This window comes from Cucumis sativus, chromosome 3 (genome assembly GCF_000004075.3).
Source record: "Cucumis sativus cultivar 9930 chromosome 3, Cucumber_9930_V3, whole genome shotgun sequence".
Taxonomy (NCBI): domain Eukaryota; kingdom Viridiplantae; phylum Streptophyta; class Magnoliopsida; order Cucurbitales; family Cucurbitaceae; genus Cucumis; species Cucumis sativus.
In genome coordinates, this window is record NC_026657.2 from 12,533,616 (window position 1) to 12,550,694 (window position 17,079).

General features: G+C 35.1%; 4 protein-coding genes across 5 annotated transcripts; 3 read left to right on the plus strand and 1 right to left on the minus strand.

Moving 5' to 3' along the window:
* Positions 1-100: 100 nt before the first annotated feature.
* Positions 101-6,174, plus strand: LOC101221449 (pentatricopeptide repeat-containing protein At2g22410, mitochondrial). The gene is made up of 4 exons (XM_011652831.2): positions 101-1,759; positions 1,973-4,292; positions 4,526-4,834; positions 5,689-6,174. Exon 2 carries the CDS (start codon positions 2,040-2,042, stop codon positions 3,819-3,821), a length of 1,782 nt encoding a protein of 593 aa, XP_011651133.1. The 5' UTR covers positions 101-1,759; positions 1,973-2,039; the 3' UTR covers positions 3,822-4,292; positions 4,526-4,834; positions 5,689-6,174.
* Positions 6,175-6,949: 775 nt separating this feature from the next.
* On the plus strand, positions 6,950-8,103 carry LOC101221214. Its single transcript, XM_004140748.3, has 2 exons — positions 6,950-7,513; positions 7,633-8,103. The coding sequence occupies exons 1-2, from the start codon at positions 7,058-7,060 to the stop codon at positions 7,897-7,899; spliced, it is 723 nt and encodes a 240-aa protein (XP_004140796.1). The 5' UTR covers positions 6,950-7,057; the 3' UTR covers positions 7,900-8,103.
* Positions 8,104-11,319: 3,216 nt separating this feature from the next.
* Positions 11,320-14,563, plus strand: LOC101220983 (post-GPI attachment to proteins factor 3). Of its 2 annotated transcripts, none has more exons than XM_031882842.1 (5): positions 11,320-11,669; positions 12,383-12,644; positions 12,723-12,919; positions 13,063-13,250; positions 13,733-13,889. In XM_031882842.1, the coding sequence occupies exons 1-5, from the start codon at positions 11,560-11,562 to the stop codon at positions 13,762-13,764; spliced, it is 789 nt and encodes a 262-aa protein (XP_031738702.1). In that variant the 5' UTR covers positions 11,320-11,559; the 3' UTR covers positions 13,765-13,889. The 2 variants fall into 2 exon arrangements, with proteins under 2 accessions (XP_031738702.1, XP_004140795.2); XM_004140747.3 differs by lacking the exon at positions 13,733-13,889 and adding an exon at positions 13,896-14,563 and having other exon boundaries at positions 11,326-11,669.
* Positions 14,564-15,012: 449 nt separating this feature from the next.
* LOC101220749 (dehydration-responsive element-binding protein 1A) lies at positions 15,013-16,067 on the minus strand. The gene has a single exon (XM_004140746.3). The coding sequence runs from the start codon at positions 15,973-15,975 to the stop codon at positions 15,334-15,336; it is 642 nt and encodes a 213-aa protein (XP_004140794.1). The 5' UTR covers positions 15,976-16,067; the 3' UTR covers positions 15,013-15,333.
* Between the last annotated feature and the right edge of the window lie 1,012 nt (positions 16,068-17,079).

Consider the following 17,079-nt stretch of genomic DNA (forward strand, 5'->3'; position numbering starts at 1 on the left):
GTTCAACAACAATCGTATTAAAACAGTTTCAAAATGGGAAATCTCACGAATAACTTTTGAACAATACAACACTGGTTATTTTGGTTTCTATTATATACGTTGAAGGATGTCTGTGTTCTAAGTGTTTTAAATAATTTATATTTTGAAATTTTTTTTGCCTGTTTTACGTTGGTGAATAAAACAGCCACGCTGCCCATACGGACGTAGTAACTAAGAATTAGTCTGGAGTGTTCTTTTCCTGCATACCAAAATTTGATATAGTGTCTGTACCCAAGTACAATAGCATTTGAGTTTTCATGAACTTCAAGAAAGATTTTCAGCTAAATGAAAAGCAAGAGCACTTGGCTTGAACTACACCCCATTCCAGAAAGGTCATAGCTTTTGATGTCACTTCTCATTGAATATTGGTGGTTGAGTGATGACAATGTCGGAAGGAGAGAGATGGGTTTTGGCTAAAAGATCATTCATGACAGGAAACAGTAGCATATGGACTTCATGAATGGATTCTTGCTGATGGGTTTTGGGTGTTGGGAAATGTAGAGCTGGAGGGAGGCATGTTTGTTCACTCTGTCCAGAAGATTTGGGAGTTTTGGCCACGAAACTGAGGCTCCTCATTGTCAAAAACATCTATTAATGTTGCATGTTCAAGGAAAAGAGTATTAGGACAAATGCCAAGAAGGATGGAGCCAAAGAGACAGAGGCTGCCCACTCATATCAGCATTGCCATGTCAGAGTTAAAAGCCACGTCTGAAGGAATAGAAGGAACTTCTGTTATCAATTTGTTAGGAAGAATCCTTCTTCATCCTCTAGCTTGCTGCTATCTGTATTTCAAAATTAGAAAACCCCTCTTTGCTTCTCCAATTTAGGGCATCCATTGTATAAAATGGGGCTGATTCACCTCTCCCGCATCAAACGCCAACACTGCCGGAAATTCTGCTGCCCCTGAGGTTGCCGAATTCAACAACCGTCCCTGAATCAGCTCTTCAATCAAATTACTAGACTAAGCTAGATCGAGGTAACTATCTGTTATGGAAAACCTTGGCTCTTCTTATCTCTTCGAAGTTATAAGCTTGACGGTCATCTCTGGATAATCCCCCGTCCCCAAAATATACATACTGTCGACGGGGAGCATCAGGATCTGCTGCGTCTGAAGGATCCTCGAGCACATGGTGGTTTGATGATTTGTTGATGCCTGATGCCTGAGAATTCTGCAGAACGCGGTGGTTTGATGCGTGAGAAGTCAACTAAATAAACAAGGTCGGGGAGCATTCAAAATGTGAAGCTTAATGATGTAGTTGAAGAAGGTATAAGAAGACAGTTGGAGGAAGATATAGAGAATGGGATTCCATCCCCTTGAAAGAAAATTGAAGATTCCATGTGAATCAGGAGAATGAGAATGAAAAAGTTTTGAGGTTGGAAGAAAGCCCAGGAAACGCGTGTTAACAATTGAGTGGAGTAAAAGGTAGTGGTACCATGGCTTTGGCTGAGCTGGGGAGCAAATTCCATTGGTTATGGAGGAGGGATTTGTATGAGAATGGAGAAACAGAGTGCCACTTCGGGTTTTAGTGAGAACGAAGAGGGACCGAACCGAAGCGAACCGGTATTTATTTATACCTCGAGGCTCGAACTGCACCGACCAAGTTCGGTCGGTTCGGTTCAACAATTCCCCCCGACCCGATTATATTAAAAAAAGCACACACACACAACGCATCCGCAGTGGCGGTGCTCCAACCGCGCGTCTTCCCTCCGACGCTCCCAGGTACCTTCTTCCTTTGCTATTTTACTTCTTTTTGTCCTTTTTAATTTTAATGTTGTTGGGTTATTTTGGATATTGTGATTTTTTTGAATTCGAATTTGATTTCTGGGTGAATCAAGCTTTGGTTGTCTATCTGATAATCTGTTTCTTTCAGTAGTACTCCTTTTGAACTTGGATTTGCTTGAGCTTCGTTATTTTTTTTTTTTTAATTTGTAGGTTTCTTTATTTTATCTTTCAAAGCAAAGCTGGCTTTTTCGGCGACACCGAGAATTTGTTATCAGTTATGCAAATCCCTAGATCATTTTGTCGCCTGTTCAGCACTTTCTCAAAATCACAAAGAGCCATAAGTAATTCAACCTCTTTGAATTCGATCAAGGAGCTTCACGCCCAGCTTGTAAGAGCCCAAATGCACATCGACCCATCTTCTATCTCTGAAGTTATCAAGCATTATGCTCTTTCTCCACAATCTTTGCCCAAGGCCCATTTCGTTTTTAACCAAATTCAGCGACCCACATTGCTAGTTTGGAACCACATGATCCACGGTCTATCAAAGAGCGATCGACCTAATGATGCAATTCATTTCTATAATACCATGTATTACAAAGGAATACAGGGGAGTCATTTGACTTTCATATTTTTATTCAAGTCTTGTGCAAGAGTTTCTGATGTAAGGCAAGGCCAGATGGTTCGTGTTCATTCTATGAAACTTGGGTTTGAATCCTATCTTTTTGTTTCAAATGCCTTGATTCATATGTATGTGTGCTTTGGTGAGTTGGCCATGGCACAAAAGGTGTTCGATGGAATGTTGGAAAGAGATGTAGTTTCATGGAATTCTATAATTTGTGGATATTATCAATTTAATAGATTTAAGAAGGTCTTGGATCTTTTTAGGGAAATGCAGGCTATAAATGTGAGAGCTGATTCTGTGACAATGATGAAAGCTATCTCAGCAACCTGCTTTTTAAGTGAATGGGAAATGGGAGACTATTTGGTGAAGTACATTGATGAACATGGTGTTGTGGTTGATCTCTACTTAGGAAACACTTTGATAGATATGTATGGACGCCGTGGTATGATAGATTTTGCAGGTAGAGTGTTTTATCAGATGAAAGAGAAAAATATAGTATCATGGAATGCAATGATTATGGGGTATGCAAAAGTAGGGAATTTAGTTGCTGCAAAGAAGCTTTTTAATGAAATGCCTTCAAGGGATGTGATCTCATGGACCTCCATGATCATAGGCTATTCTCTAGCTAAGCAACATGCTGAGGCAGTGAAGCTTTTTCAAGAAATGATGGTGTCTATGGTGAAACCAGATGAAATAACTGTAGCTACTGCACTTTCTGCTTGTGCCCACTTGGGCTCACTTGATGCTGGAGAGGCAGTCCATGACTATATACGCAAGCATGACATCAAATCAGACGTTTTTGTAGGAAACTCTTTGATTGATATGTATTGTAAATGTGGCGTGGTTGAGAAGGCTCTACAGGTTTTTAATGACATGAAAACTAGAGACTCAGTGTCATGGACTTCTATTATTTCAGGTCTTGCTGTGAATGGTTTTGCCGAGTCTGCACTTAATGTATTTGATCAAATGTTGAAAGAAGGTATTTGCCCAACTCATGGGACTTTTGTAGGGGTTTTACTAGCTTGTGCTCATGTAGGATTGGTAGACAAGGGAGTGGAACACTTTAAGAGCATGGAAAACACATATAGACTTGCACCAGAAATGAAGCATTATGGATGTGTTGTGGATCTTTTGTGTCGTTCAGGTTATCTGGACATGGCCTACAATTTCATAAAGAAAATGCCAATTGTTCCTGATGTTGTAATATGGAGAATATTGTTAAGTGCTTGCAAGCTTCATGGAAATTTGGTGTTGGCTGAGATTGTCTCAAAGAAGCTTCTTGTATTAGATCCTAGTAACAACGGGAATTATGTTCTCTCTTCAAGCACATATGCAGGTTCAGATAGGTGGGATGATGTTATAAAGATTAGAAAACTGATGGAAGTGACTAACCTACAGAAACCATGTGCTTATAGTTCCATTGAAGTGAGAATATAAGCATGTATTTACCAAACGACTTGAATAACCTGAGTGCTTCTCCAATGCACTGGTTTACTGGATCAATTACTTTGCTGTGATATAAATACCCTCCAGATGTGTCCATATTCTTGAAGGCTGAACTCTCCCATGCTAAATGGATCAACGTTAAGAAAGATTGTTATTGTTGAACGAACCTTTACAGAGTTCTATAAAAGTTTGAAAGCATCCTTCATGATAACCATAGAAGGTTTTAAATGTTCTACTTTTGCCTATATAAGCCTCTATCCCCTTTGTTCAGTTTGACTTTGCATCTACATAAACCCTCATGACTAGTCTTTTCATCATCTTGGACAAATCAGTGCAGTGGATCACTTTATTTATGACTTCAAGTACTGGATGGTAGTTTTCTTAAAATATAGCTATTCTTATCGCTAAGGGAAGAAGCAGGCTTAATTAACGTGTCAAATTTACTATTGATGCCCCATCAAGGTATTCCTATATCTTTACCATTTCGAAAATTAGGTAGTTTTTAGTGGATTATTACATTATATTCATTGATGCGTGCATTTGGTGTGGATACCTCTTGTCTGATGCTGCTTTTGAACTTGAAATTTGACCGATAATGTTGTGGAAAGTCTATGTTGTAAGAAGCATGTGTATCATATTCACTTCATTTTTTTGAGTTGGTTAGTTCTGATTGAACTTTTATGATATGATTTCAGGAAAGCACTTACTTTTCTTACCAACAGATGGTTCATCCAGCAGACCTGGGATTTAAATTGCCTAAAATGTCAGCTTAGAGGGAGGAGCCATGTGTGAGCCTTAAGTGTTGGTGTTCATGCTTGTTGACGTGCGAACATTGGTCCAGAAAATAATATTTTGGACATGGAAGCTGGACCAATTGGACTTGTCACTATGATGGCTGCTCGTGCGTTTAGTGCACCCTAGATTGTCATTATCAATGTGGATGACTATCAATTGTCTGTTGCAGATCAAGATCAGATGAAGTTAAAGTTTCAATTAACATTCAGGTTTTCCGGACTTTTGAAATTCATTTAAAACTCTCCATCCTTTCATAACACGAACACCTTGAGTTATTGACAATGACCTGTCCAATTTTTATGATCTGTGTAGAGAGCTTAGTGAAAATTGGGCAAAGCTCTAATTCACACTCGAGAAATGCCAGTGTTTTTTAATCTTACAAAGCTCTAGAATTGTCAAAATACATGGGTTTTACTGTTGATTACTTGAAAAAGTCATGAAAACTAAGGTAGATGTGAGTAACTTAGCTGGCTTTAACAAGAAAATGCTAACAGCCTCATGCGCCACTCAAGCTGGTGGCAAAGTTTGTCTCGTTGTGGGTAATAATGAGATGACTGTTTAATTGAATCGGATAATAGAAATACACGATAAAACCAAGTGTTTTAGGTACTTGGACCCTCCCAATCTTGAGATACTCTCAAGTTCTAATCCATATTCCAAAATATTGCTTACCTCCCCCATCCCCTTGTCCTCTATTTATAACCAACTTTCCTAACAAACTCCCTATCTAATTACTAATGTCCTAATAATCCCAAAGTTTTAGGGTTATATTGATCATTAAATAGGGGTTTGTTAGGGAGGTTGGTTATATATAGAGGTTAGGGGAATGGAGAAGGTAAGCAATATTTTGGAATATGGATTGGGGCTTGAGAGTCTCAAGATTGGGAGGGTCCAAGCATCTCAAACACTTCCTTTATTGTGTATTTCTATTATCTTTTAATATTCAATATATCCGGGTTCTATCACTGTTCCACTAACTCCACCTGCAGTAACTCGACACCTGCTATCTGCATACACTAGTTCTTTTTCCATTTTACAAAGTATAATAAGCTTTATATGACAGGGAAGTCGTTGTGATTGGTTGTGTTTTGATACAAAAACACATGGCCTGTGTGCTTGGAGTTTATAAGAAGTTGAAAGATCAATGTGAAGCCGCTTATAACACATGGATTTGGTTTCTCACTGAAGGAGGTGGAAGATGCCTTTGAAACCAGTGCTCGTGGTGGTAATGCTATTAAGGTCATGTTCAACTTGCGAAGTCTCATACTTTGAGAGATGGACCCGAAATGCTGTGTTTTGCATGTCTTAGATCAATTGTCCTCAAGAGAAAAATTATTATCATAAAACAAATCTTAAATTTCGTTTAGAACTGGGTTTTAGTTGTATGTTACTTAACTTCTTTTTGCTCCTATTCAAGTCTTAGTAATGGTTGTTATAAGTTACCGAGCTTTTCTCTTTGTACCTATCTATGGCTTAGATATGCTCTTTAAACAATGAGATGCTTATGAATGTTTCAAAATGAGTATATATGATGTCACTATTATCTATATTTTGGAATGATTTTGAACTAATAGTTAAAATTTTAATTGGTACTTTATAGTTGATTATAGAAATAAGAAACTAGGAAGATAAATGAATCAAGAGACGAAGCTTGGTATTTTGGCTTGCCTGAAGCTCCTTACTGGGGAGAAGTCCACACTTGTGGAGATTAATCTTCTAATGGAAGACATTAGTTTTTAGGAGTTGCTAGTACTTTTCATTTTTGTACTCAGCCTTGGCATTCTTTTAGGATGTTTCTTGATTTAGAATGATGTTTTTCTAGTTCGAATTCTCTTCTTCCTTCTGCTGGTCGTAAACAAACTTGAGCCAAGAAAAGAATATCCAAATTGTAAGAATAGTATTTTATTTCTCAAAGTAGTTGATGTGAGCTTAAGTGCGTGCGTTTGTAAGATTTTCATGGTTTTCATTTATCAAAGGTCAGTAATGGTATTAAAAAAGTTAATATTCCTCTCTTTACAAGAAAGATTTTGTTTAAGGAATTCTATCTGAGATGATGGAAGTCGTTGAAGATGGCAGAAGCCATGAAAATCTTAAGGAAAAGAAAAGAAAAAGAACCAAGGCTGACAAATTTTAGCGTAGAGTACTAATGACAAAAAAATATGAACCACAAGCTTTTTATTCTCCTCCTTCTTATGTTTGGTTGGGATTGAAAAGTAGAATAGGATTGTGGTGTGGAATACCAAGCTTTAAAGAACAGATAACAACATGATAAAAGGATAAAGGATAAGGGTCATTAAGAATCACACAAACTGAAGACAGCCTCACAAAAAACATTATGCTTTGATTTCAGGGATAATTTGGATATTCCTGCTTTATCATTTCTCTCTCTCTCTTTCTCTTAACACAAGACCTACCATAAGAGAGTTCCCCAAATGGGGTGTAAACTGAACTCTCCCAATACCCCAATTCTCTTCAAATTTTCCACAAAAAGATCCAACCTTGGAGGCAAAAGCATCAAATTTTCTCCCACTTCCTGTCTCAACAGTCAAAACCAAGAAACACCCACCATTCCCACCACCACAAAGATCCCAAAATCTAATATTTCCACTGTTCATTTCAAGTCTCTCACAGCTTGCAAGCTTGGCATTTCTAGATTCCCTGATTTCCAATATAATGCTGAAGGAGGAACAGGAACTGGGTCTGTCAAGATCCACGATGATAATGGCAGCAACAGCCGACTTTTAGTTTCTTTCGATGTTGACACCCTTTACATCCCACCATTGACAACTCAAACCACTAAGTTTCTGGGTCTGCCATTGCCACCGTTTCTGAAGATTGATGTTCTTCCTGAATTCTTCCAAGGAAGCATCAATCAAGAGTCTGGCAAGGTAATCACGCCCATAAGTTGTTTGATAAAAGTTCTAGTTCAACAAAATCTTAGAAAACACTAGTTGATTCAATTGTAAATATTAATAACAGTGATCTGATTTGCTATATCTGCAAGCAGGTTGAGCTTGAATTTGAGTCAAAGTTCATATTCTCAATTGGGAGTTTGTATAGAGCTCCTCCATTGCTAGTAAAAACCGTGCTGAGTTCTGAAGAATCAAGAGGAATCATAAGAAGTGGAAAAGGAGAGAGATTGGATGACGATGGAAATTGCAGATTGGTAGGGGTGGCTACTGTTGACCCCATTGATGATTTGTTTCTCAATTCCTTCCTCTCTCTCCCCACTGAATGTATTGCAAACCTCAATGCTATAATCACATTCTCTTAGAGAGACAGCAAGAAGAATATATTATAACACAGTGATGTAATTGTTTGGGACAAAAATCAGACACATACATATTTGAAAACAAATAATATAATGCATAGGTAGTTGTTCTGGTCATCCATGATTTGTGTTTGAATTTTGTCATTCCATTTTTTTATAAACCTTTCGTCTGGTTAAGAGCAAAAGAGACCATATCTTTTTGTAGTTTTTCTATGACTAATTTTTCTTTGATTGGTTGGTTTCTCATTCATTATTTAATAGACTTTACTAATTGTATTTGTGTTCACAAGACGTGCTTAGGTTTGATTAAATAATTAAAAATTGGATAGCGATCGTGAGTGAAATTATTTTTTTATTTTGATACAAAACTTCAAAACTAAACCAAAGGTTGAATGTTTTATAGATATTGTTTGGAAGGATTGTGATAATCTACTAACAAGATTTTTAAAATAAAATGCCCCAACGTAAAATTTAGAACCCAAGTCTCTACTTTTTTTTTTTTTTTCCTTCCTTTATTTCCAGTAATTAGTTCGAGTCACAAACGAACGAAGGCCTAACTAGTTAAAATAGCTAATGGTGTATGCACATATCGTGCATGCCGTAGCCCAAGAGCATCATGTTATTGAGATCAAAATAGGTTTAAGAAAAGTTGCTTGGATCCAGTTGACTCACAGAATAAGACATACACCTCCTCAACTCGAAGAAAGGAAGATGTATTTTAAAACAAGAATCTTTTAGTTATTTGAACCCTTAATAACATATTCTAAAATTCCAAAATCAATTTCACGACTCCATAGGGTGAGTTAAAAAAAAATGGTAACTTACGACTAAAAACCATGAGGTAATTAAGAAGAACTAAACGTTTAAACACACGACAAACAAAATGTTCATAATTGTAATCATAGATCAAGAATTGCGAGAAGGATAGCGATAAATTTGTATGGCCACCCCAAAGAAAAATCATTATTCTCAGAATTTAAAATCCAAAACCGTTTCTTACAACCTAATGGTTAGCTTTAAGACAGCCTCTCAAAACCTTAATGCATTACCACACATAGATTTTAGCAAAATGAGTAAGATACTCTTATTATTTAATATGTTTTTAAAAGGAATAGAACTAAATATAAATAATAAGTTGGAGTCATTAGTGGTTCATATCATCCCTAATTGAATAACTTAAATCAACAACTCTTATAATAACTATATCATTACAGTCTTTTATTTTTGTTTTGCAAGTTTTTTAATTTTTGAAGTACAATTTTATCATTGATTATATGTTAAGGTCCAGTGCATCACCTCCATTCAAATTTTGACATACCATTCAAAATTAACTACACCATATAGTTTCAATGGATCCAAATATTTGTAATTTTTAACAAGTTTGAAGGGTAGAACTCTACACCCTTAGAGCTAGTATGGAATTATTTTTATTACTCGTTACTTTATTTTTAAAAATTTAAGAATATTTTGTATGCATATCTATATTTTTCATCCAAAATTGTTTATATTGTCCTGCTTTTGTATTTCGTTTTTTATTTTGCCTTCTATTCTTCCAAATTCCCTTACAACCATCTTTAGTAAATGATTTACATTTTTTATCTAAAGAAAAGTTAATAAACAAATAAAATTGCATATACTTCACTTAAGGTATATATACATCAGAAGAAAATCATGGAAATACCAAGAGATTACAAGATTTAAATGTTTGAGAGAAGTCATATTTTATTAGTTGATTATGTGTTAATAATCAAATATATTTTTTATTTAATTATTTTGTCGTTTTGGCATATTTCATGGAGAGAGTTTGACTTTAAAATTTTACAAGGTTTCGTAGGATTTTAAGTTTATCTTAAAATTTTATAGCTTTATATGGTTTTGGTAAGGAAATGAAAAATGAGACAAACAAAGTATTTACATAAAAATAAAAAAGGTTACCTTTTAACTTATGAAAATTTCAGACAAATTTAACATCCTGCTAATGGTAGGGATATTTTTAAATATTTTTTAACGGTTTATGTCATATAGCAATGAAAATTGTTTTTCTTTTTAAGTTAAAGGTATTTTTGAAACTTTAGAAAGTTTATTGATATTTTAAAAATAAAACCTTAATGGTTTCCATCTAAATTAATGACAAAAATATGTTTGAACTTTTTTTAAATTTAAAAGTGTTTTCGAACTTTTAAGAGTAAAGCCGAATATACAAAGTTGAAAGATGTCTTTTTAGAAGTTTCTTGGAAAGAAAAAAGAAAACAAACTATCTATCCTTCATAAAAAAAATCACAAATAAAACAAATTCATTACACTTAATTTTTGTACGAATCTTATCAACTTTTATATTTTTGACCGTTAAGCTAATAAATTCATTAAAGTTTCTTTTTGCCCTCCTTAAGAATGTGAGATTAATACTCCATTTTAAAGATATATGAAAAACTTTCAAATCACACCTTAAATGTTAATTACTAAAAAAATTATTTTTAAAAACTCATTTTTATTTAAACTCCTCGAATCAAAATTATTCAAATACACCTTAAAAATGATTGTATGTAGTTATAAAATAATATAATATTTTTCAAAATATTTCTTTTTGGTTAAATTAAACATTTAAAAATGTATTATTTCAAACACATCTTATATTTAGTTTGACAAGTCTTGAAGTTGAAGTAGATTGATTGATCGATCGATAAATTTTCTATTAAATTTTAATATGAAAATTGGCAAATGAACTTTTACTATATATTTGAATACATTATTTATCTTTTAAAAAGGGATTAGATCAACACATTGTTGAAATAAAAAAAAAGGAAAAAATGAGATAATTTCATTTTAAGAAAAGAGAGAGGATAAGTATAAAAGATGAGAGTGAGTATGTGTGTGTGTGTACTACTTATACAAAAAACAAGTTTCCATATTAACTTATTTGGAAGTATTATGTAGTTATTTTTTTGAATGATTAATTTGAAAAAGGAAAATAGTAATGTGGAAAAGAAAAGAGTAAACAACAAACAATTTGTTTAAAAGAAGAGACATTAGAAAGAAAAAGAAAAAAGAAAAAAGAAAGGGAAAGTAAGTAAATTGAATTATTAATATTTTTGGATGAAATTAAAAATTGTGAACATTAATAAGGAACAAGTAATCGAAATTAAAAAGAAAAGAAGGGGGGAAAAAATAGTAATAATAATAAAGAGAAAGGAAAAGGACAAAAAAAGGGGTTGGAAATGAGAAGAATGGAAGAGAGCATCAATGCGTCCACGTGGCATAAAGTCAATCGCTACAAAGTCTAAAGATCATCACCTCACCAGGATTCCGATCTCCTCTTTCTTTCCCGTTTGCTTTCCCCAACCAATTTCCATTTCCATTTCCATAAAATCAAATTGTAATTCCATTTCTTTTTTTCTTTTTTCTTTTCTAATTAAAAAAGGGAAAAAAAAAATCCCATCTTTTCTCTCTTTCTCTTCTCTTCTTCATCCTCTTCGCCTCCTCCACTCCCACTTCTCCTCTCTGTTTCTCTTTCTCTTTCTCTTTCTCTTTCTCTTTCTCCCTCTGCTTCAAAACAATCCCCTTTTTTCTCCGATTCATGGAACCTTTCCATTCGATTCCTCACTCCCACCTCTTAATTCCCTTCAATTCCTTCTGAACTTCCCTTTGACTTTCCACCCATATCTCATGGCTGCCTTTCCTCATTGCCCTCTTCTTCTTCTTCTTCTTCTTCTACTTCCTTTCTTCTTCTTCCATCTCCTTTACGCCAGCCCTGGTGACTCTGATCCTATTTACAAGTAATTTTCCTTTCCCTTTTCTTTTCTTTGCACCTTTTTGTTTTCCTCTCTTCCCCCTCTGCTTTCTTCGCCTTTTTTTTCCTTCTTTTTTTCTCTCTCTTTTTTTTTTTTATTAGACCCCTCATTTTGATTTTCCCCTCTTTACCCTTTCCTACACTTGTCTCGTAAATGGGAATTTGATTTAATGCCTTATTCTTCTGAGTTTGTGGTTTAATTTATTGTTTGCTTGCGGTTATTGAACGGGTTGGTCTCCGTTATAGGAAACTTGATTTTCGTTCTTTTAATTTGCGGGAATTTCTACTGTGCTCGGCTGCAAATTAACTAATCCAATATTTTGTAATTCTATTTATCCTGTTCATTCTACTATTTGTTTGTTGGCTAATTTCCCAAATACGAAGACGGCGCTTTGTTATTGCCTCAATTTTTCTTCCCTCTTCCATGAATTATGAAAATAATTGTTTTAGTTCACTATTTGAGCATCCATGAATCTTATGATTCGAAGTTCCACGGTGATTAGATGCTTGGGATTTGTGAACATTGCTTATTTAGGCATTAGTTTAAGTGGGCTGGTAATTAAGTTAAGTCGTTGAATCTTATACTAAAACATTGGTTTGGACTTTGGATAGAGTGGGAAAAAGGTGATCTAATTTCTTATTCTTTGTATGGAGAGAAAATGCGGTAGTTCAGTGATTTCCTTGGCTATGATTTGTCAGGGATTGTGTGGTGCAGTGCGAGAAATCTGGGTGTGCTGGTGACAAATGTTTTCATCATTGCAAATTCTCATCGGATGGGAAGCCTGTAGATGGTCCATGGTATCTGCAGGAACCTTTATATTTACGATGGAAACAGTGGGACTGCCAAACCGATTGCAGGTATCACTGCATGCTTTCTCGGGAAGAAGAAAGAACTAGTCTTGGTGATAAACCTGTCAAATACCATGGAAAATGGCCATTTAGAAGAGTCTATGGCATTCAGGTCAACCAATCCCTTCGTCTCATATCTAAATCCTTTCTTCATTCTGCTCATCTTCTACTTTTTCCATTGATATGATAGGAACCAGTTGCAGTTGCTCTTGCTACTCTCAATCTTGCCGTGCAATTTCATGGCTGGATATCATTTTTCATTCTTCTTTACTACAAGCTTCCATTGAAGCCCAATAAGAAGACCTACTACGAGTACACAGGGTTGTGGCATATCTATGGAATCTTAGCCATGAATTCTTGGTTTTGGAATGCTGCATTTCACTGTAGGTAAGTCATTATTATAGTTTAATCTTTGGAATGGCAGACAGTGAGGTTATCAAGCTTCATGATCTACTTATGTACAAGGAAACTGTTCACATTTCTAACTTACTACCTGCATTGTCATGGTGCTTGGAATTAAATGCTTGTAGAGATGTGGAGTTGACTGAAAAGCTGGATTATTCTTCAGCTGTGGCATTTATTGGATTTTCGCTAATTGTAGCTATACTGCGAGCCCTTAATGTGAGGGACGAGGCTGCAAAAGTCATGGTATCTGCCCCAATTATCTCATTCGTCACAACCCACATCTTGTATCTGAACTTCTATAAACTTGATTATGGTAATTCATCAATTCTTTAGACCCCATTTCTCGACTGTAAATATAATTTTTGTTGTTTCAATTGAAAAAAGATTTCCTATCCATTTTACAGTTAGCTGTAGATATTCCTATGCATCTTTATGGTTCTCAGATTATCCCAATGGGTTATAATGCTTTTTTTATTATCTATTCAATATTACATTTCCTGGACATAGTAGAAGTAGAACTGTGAATCAGCTAAGTGAAACTGGCCTAACAACTTTTCTTTTTCTGTGCTATCTTCTACCGCTAATTATCTTAAACAATTCTATCAGGGAATATGGTGGTGAGATTTGTTGGTTCTCCTATGCTGCTTAAGTTCACCATTTCTATATTTTACATATTTTTCTCACTTAAATCGTTCTTCTTAATTAAACAATTTATTTATCTGTCCCATCCCTTCCTTGTATGTGATCAACTATCTCAATATCTTCCCCGCTGCTCCTTTCAATCCTATGCAAAAGAAATCTTGAAGGTCAGAACTTCTGGTGCCTAACAGATGAGGTTTCTAGGTCATGTATTCAAATGGATGAATGAATTACTGGACTCCATCTTTCATTGGGATTGAAGACTAAGATATTTCTTGGTATCAGAAGTATGACTTGAGTAAATTGACTTACCTTTCAGGACTGAATGCTAAGGTCTGCCTGGTGATGGGCATTACTCAACTTCTTGTTTGGGCAGTTTGGGCAGTTCTTTCTCGCCATCTGTCACAATGGAAGTTGTGGATATTAGTCTTCGGCGGTGCTGTTGCAATCCTTTTAGAGGCATTCGATTTCCCTCCTTATGGAGGATATGTGGATGCTCACGCACTCTGGCACGCAACTTCAATTCCTCTTTCATATATTTGGTGGAGTTTCGTGAGAGATGATGCTGAATTTAGAACTTCTGCTCTTCTCAAGAAAGTGAAGTAGCAGATCTGATATCATCAGATGGAAGAATTTCACAAAACAATTTCATTTCAATTTTAGTTCATCAACCCCCTGGTAGGTTCCCTTGTTTTTTCTGGTGTTGCTCGGTGAAATACTAAAATGTTACCCTGACATGTTCTTTGTATAATGATATTTGAATATCAGGACCAATAAGTTTTCTTTTTCATTTCACTTCGTTTTTTACTTCTTGGTCCTGAGAAATTTGTTGGTCAACAAGATAAAAAAAAAAAAGGTCCCACAGCACCAGGGCAGTTAGTTTTTTACAATGTAAACATGCAAATATTTTGCTGATATCAGCAGTTTATGTTAGCCAGTTTCTGATATTATGCAGTTTGCTTTCTCAAATATAATCCATTTTCCACTTGCGGCTGCTTCATGCTTGTTCCCAACACTTGCTTTTCACTATCATTTTAAAAATCAGTTCTCTTTCTTTGGTCTTCAGATAAACGAATATTCTTTTCCCTTTATGAAATGTATGATAAGTGGTTTCATTTGATTTAGAAGACAACAAACTTCAATTCACCAAAAATGAGTTGCATGTTAAAGATTGTCCTTATTTGTATAACTATATATAAATAGTAGACTGTTGAAACTGAAATGATATGAAAATTTTGGCGTATGTATGGTTTGTTTACAAGAACCCTGTTTCCTGAAGTAAGCAATATAGATATTGAAGATATAGAAACTGCATATATATCTGAACATACAGCTCTAAATTGAAGTTATATTCATTTTTAGTAGGTATGTGGATTTGGGAGTTAATAAAGATGTTGACAAAAATAGAGAACTTGGTAGCAAAGAACTTGCTTAAATAAGGAAGAGAATGAGTTTTCTGAATTCGAATAATTTGCATCTTTTGAGAACATATATCGCTTTCATAAAGAAAAGACCTCAATAAAAGCAATAATACCAAAAGAGAAAGTAATGAAACAACAAAAGTAAGTGGTGGAAAAATACTTGTTGGTTCACTGTATCATTTTATGCTACAATCAACCGCACATTCTAACCTACTAACTATATATATATATGTGTGTGAAAATCAATACTAAAAAAGAAAAAAACACTCTTTCTAGTTTAGTTTTTGTGTACAAGTACATAAATTGAATGTACAATGAAATACTAAGAAAGATGATTTAATAGCTCCACAATGACACGTCAGAATAAAAATCCATGTCATCACGGAAATGCTGAGGTGGAGGCAACATCATTCCCGCAGCCATATCCTCCAACAATCCGGGCATTCCGAAAACTGCTTCCTCATCCATGTAAAACAAGTTTTCCGGCGTCGTCGTCTCCATCATCATCCCATTTTCCGTCCTTGAGTCATCTACGGAAGACCCATCTGACTCTGACGGCCTGAAAGCCTCCGCCGCCTCCGCCGCCGCCTTCTGGATATCTCTGGCATCAGCAGACGCCGGCACAGGCAATCGCCACGCAGAATCGGCGAAATTGAGACAAGCAGTAAAACCTCTAAGGGCGATGGCGGCGACGTCGTGAGCTCGAGCCGCCATCTCCGCCGTTGGAAAAGTACCAAGCCAAATCCTTGACTTCTTATTGGGCTCTCTCACTTCACAGACCCACTTGCCAGAGTTCCTCCTCCTGACTCCTCTGTAAACCGGATGCCTTGTCTCCTTAAACTTCTTCCTGCCGGCCCTCTTCTTGGGATTACTGGCGGCTAACATAAAATCCTCATCGGAAAAAATGGGGAGACGGCAATTACTACTCTCGGAACTGGAGAAATAGTCTTCATAATTAAAAGTTGAAAAAGAATCCATTTTTTGGAAGTGGGTTAATTAAAATGATCCAAATTAGGAGTGAAGTTGAAGGAATTAAAGGGATGGGTTTGATGGATAAAGAGAGAAGAATCATGGTTTTATAGTGTTTGGTGAATTTGGATAAAGAGTTGGAATTAGAAATTGAAAGCAACAGAGTGAAACACTGAAACACGGAGTTAAATGATAAGGAGCCAGCCTGTGTTGGCTGCCCACGCCATCAACGACACCTTCCCTTTTTTTTTATTTTTTTATTTTTTTCTCTTTGGCCCTTTTCTATTTTTTTTTTTAAATTCATAAAATACTAAAAAGATATTTGAAAAATGAAAATTGATAGACAATGAGTCAACTTCAGGAACTGACATGTGTCACTTTGACTTGTTCTTCACCATCGAAGATTCTACTTTTCTCTTTTACTATCATTCTACTTGTTCTTCATCCATTGGGCCTCGCCTTTTCAATTATTTCCCTCAAAACTATTTTAACTTCCTCATTCTTCAATCCATACTTTCACTTTCTAAAAATAGCTCAAATATATATATAAACAAGTTGATGTCAATTGTCACCTATTTAAACTAACTATTAATATATTTACAAACTTTTAACTTCTTTGCCTCACGGTTTGATTCAAATAAATTGAGTATATGTATTGGAAAGGTGGTGACACTGCTTATTCATCAATTATATTCAAACCTTTCATTGCATACTTAATTTATAATTAAAATTTAGTGTCTACATATCACTCTTTCACTCTTTTCTTGCTAACTACTTTTTACATATTCTTCTACTTTTCATTTATTAAACACCAACAGGGCTAAAGGTTAAAGGTGTTGAGCCAAAATTCATAGGTCCTGAGAAAGGCTTCTTATTATCTCTTTTTAGATAGTCATAAACGCATATCTACGAGAGGATTTGAAAAACATGAATTTAATGAAAATAAAAGTTCTATTTCATATTCTTAAAATATTATTTTTGGTAGCATATTAAGAAATTAAAATCTAATTTAAACGTAATTTCAAACTTGAAATATGTTTGGTGTTCTGTATTTATAAATTATAAAATTAGTCATAGTTTCCTATTAGTATCTCGAAATCATAAAATATTTGA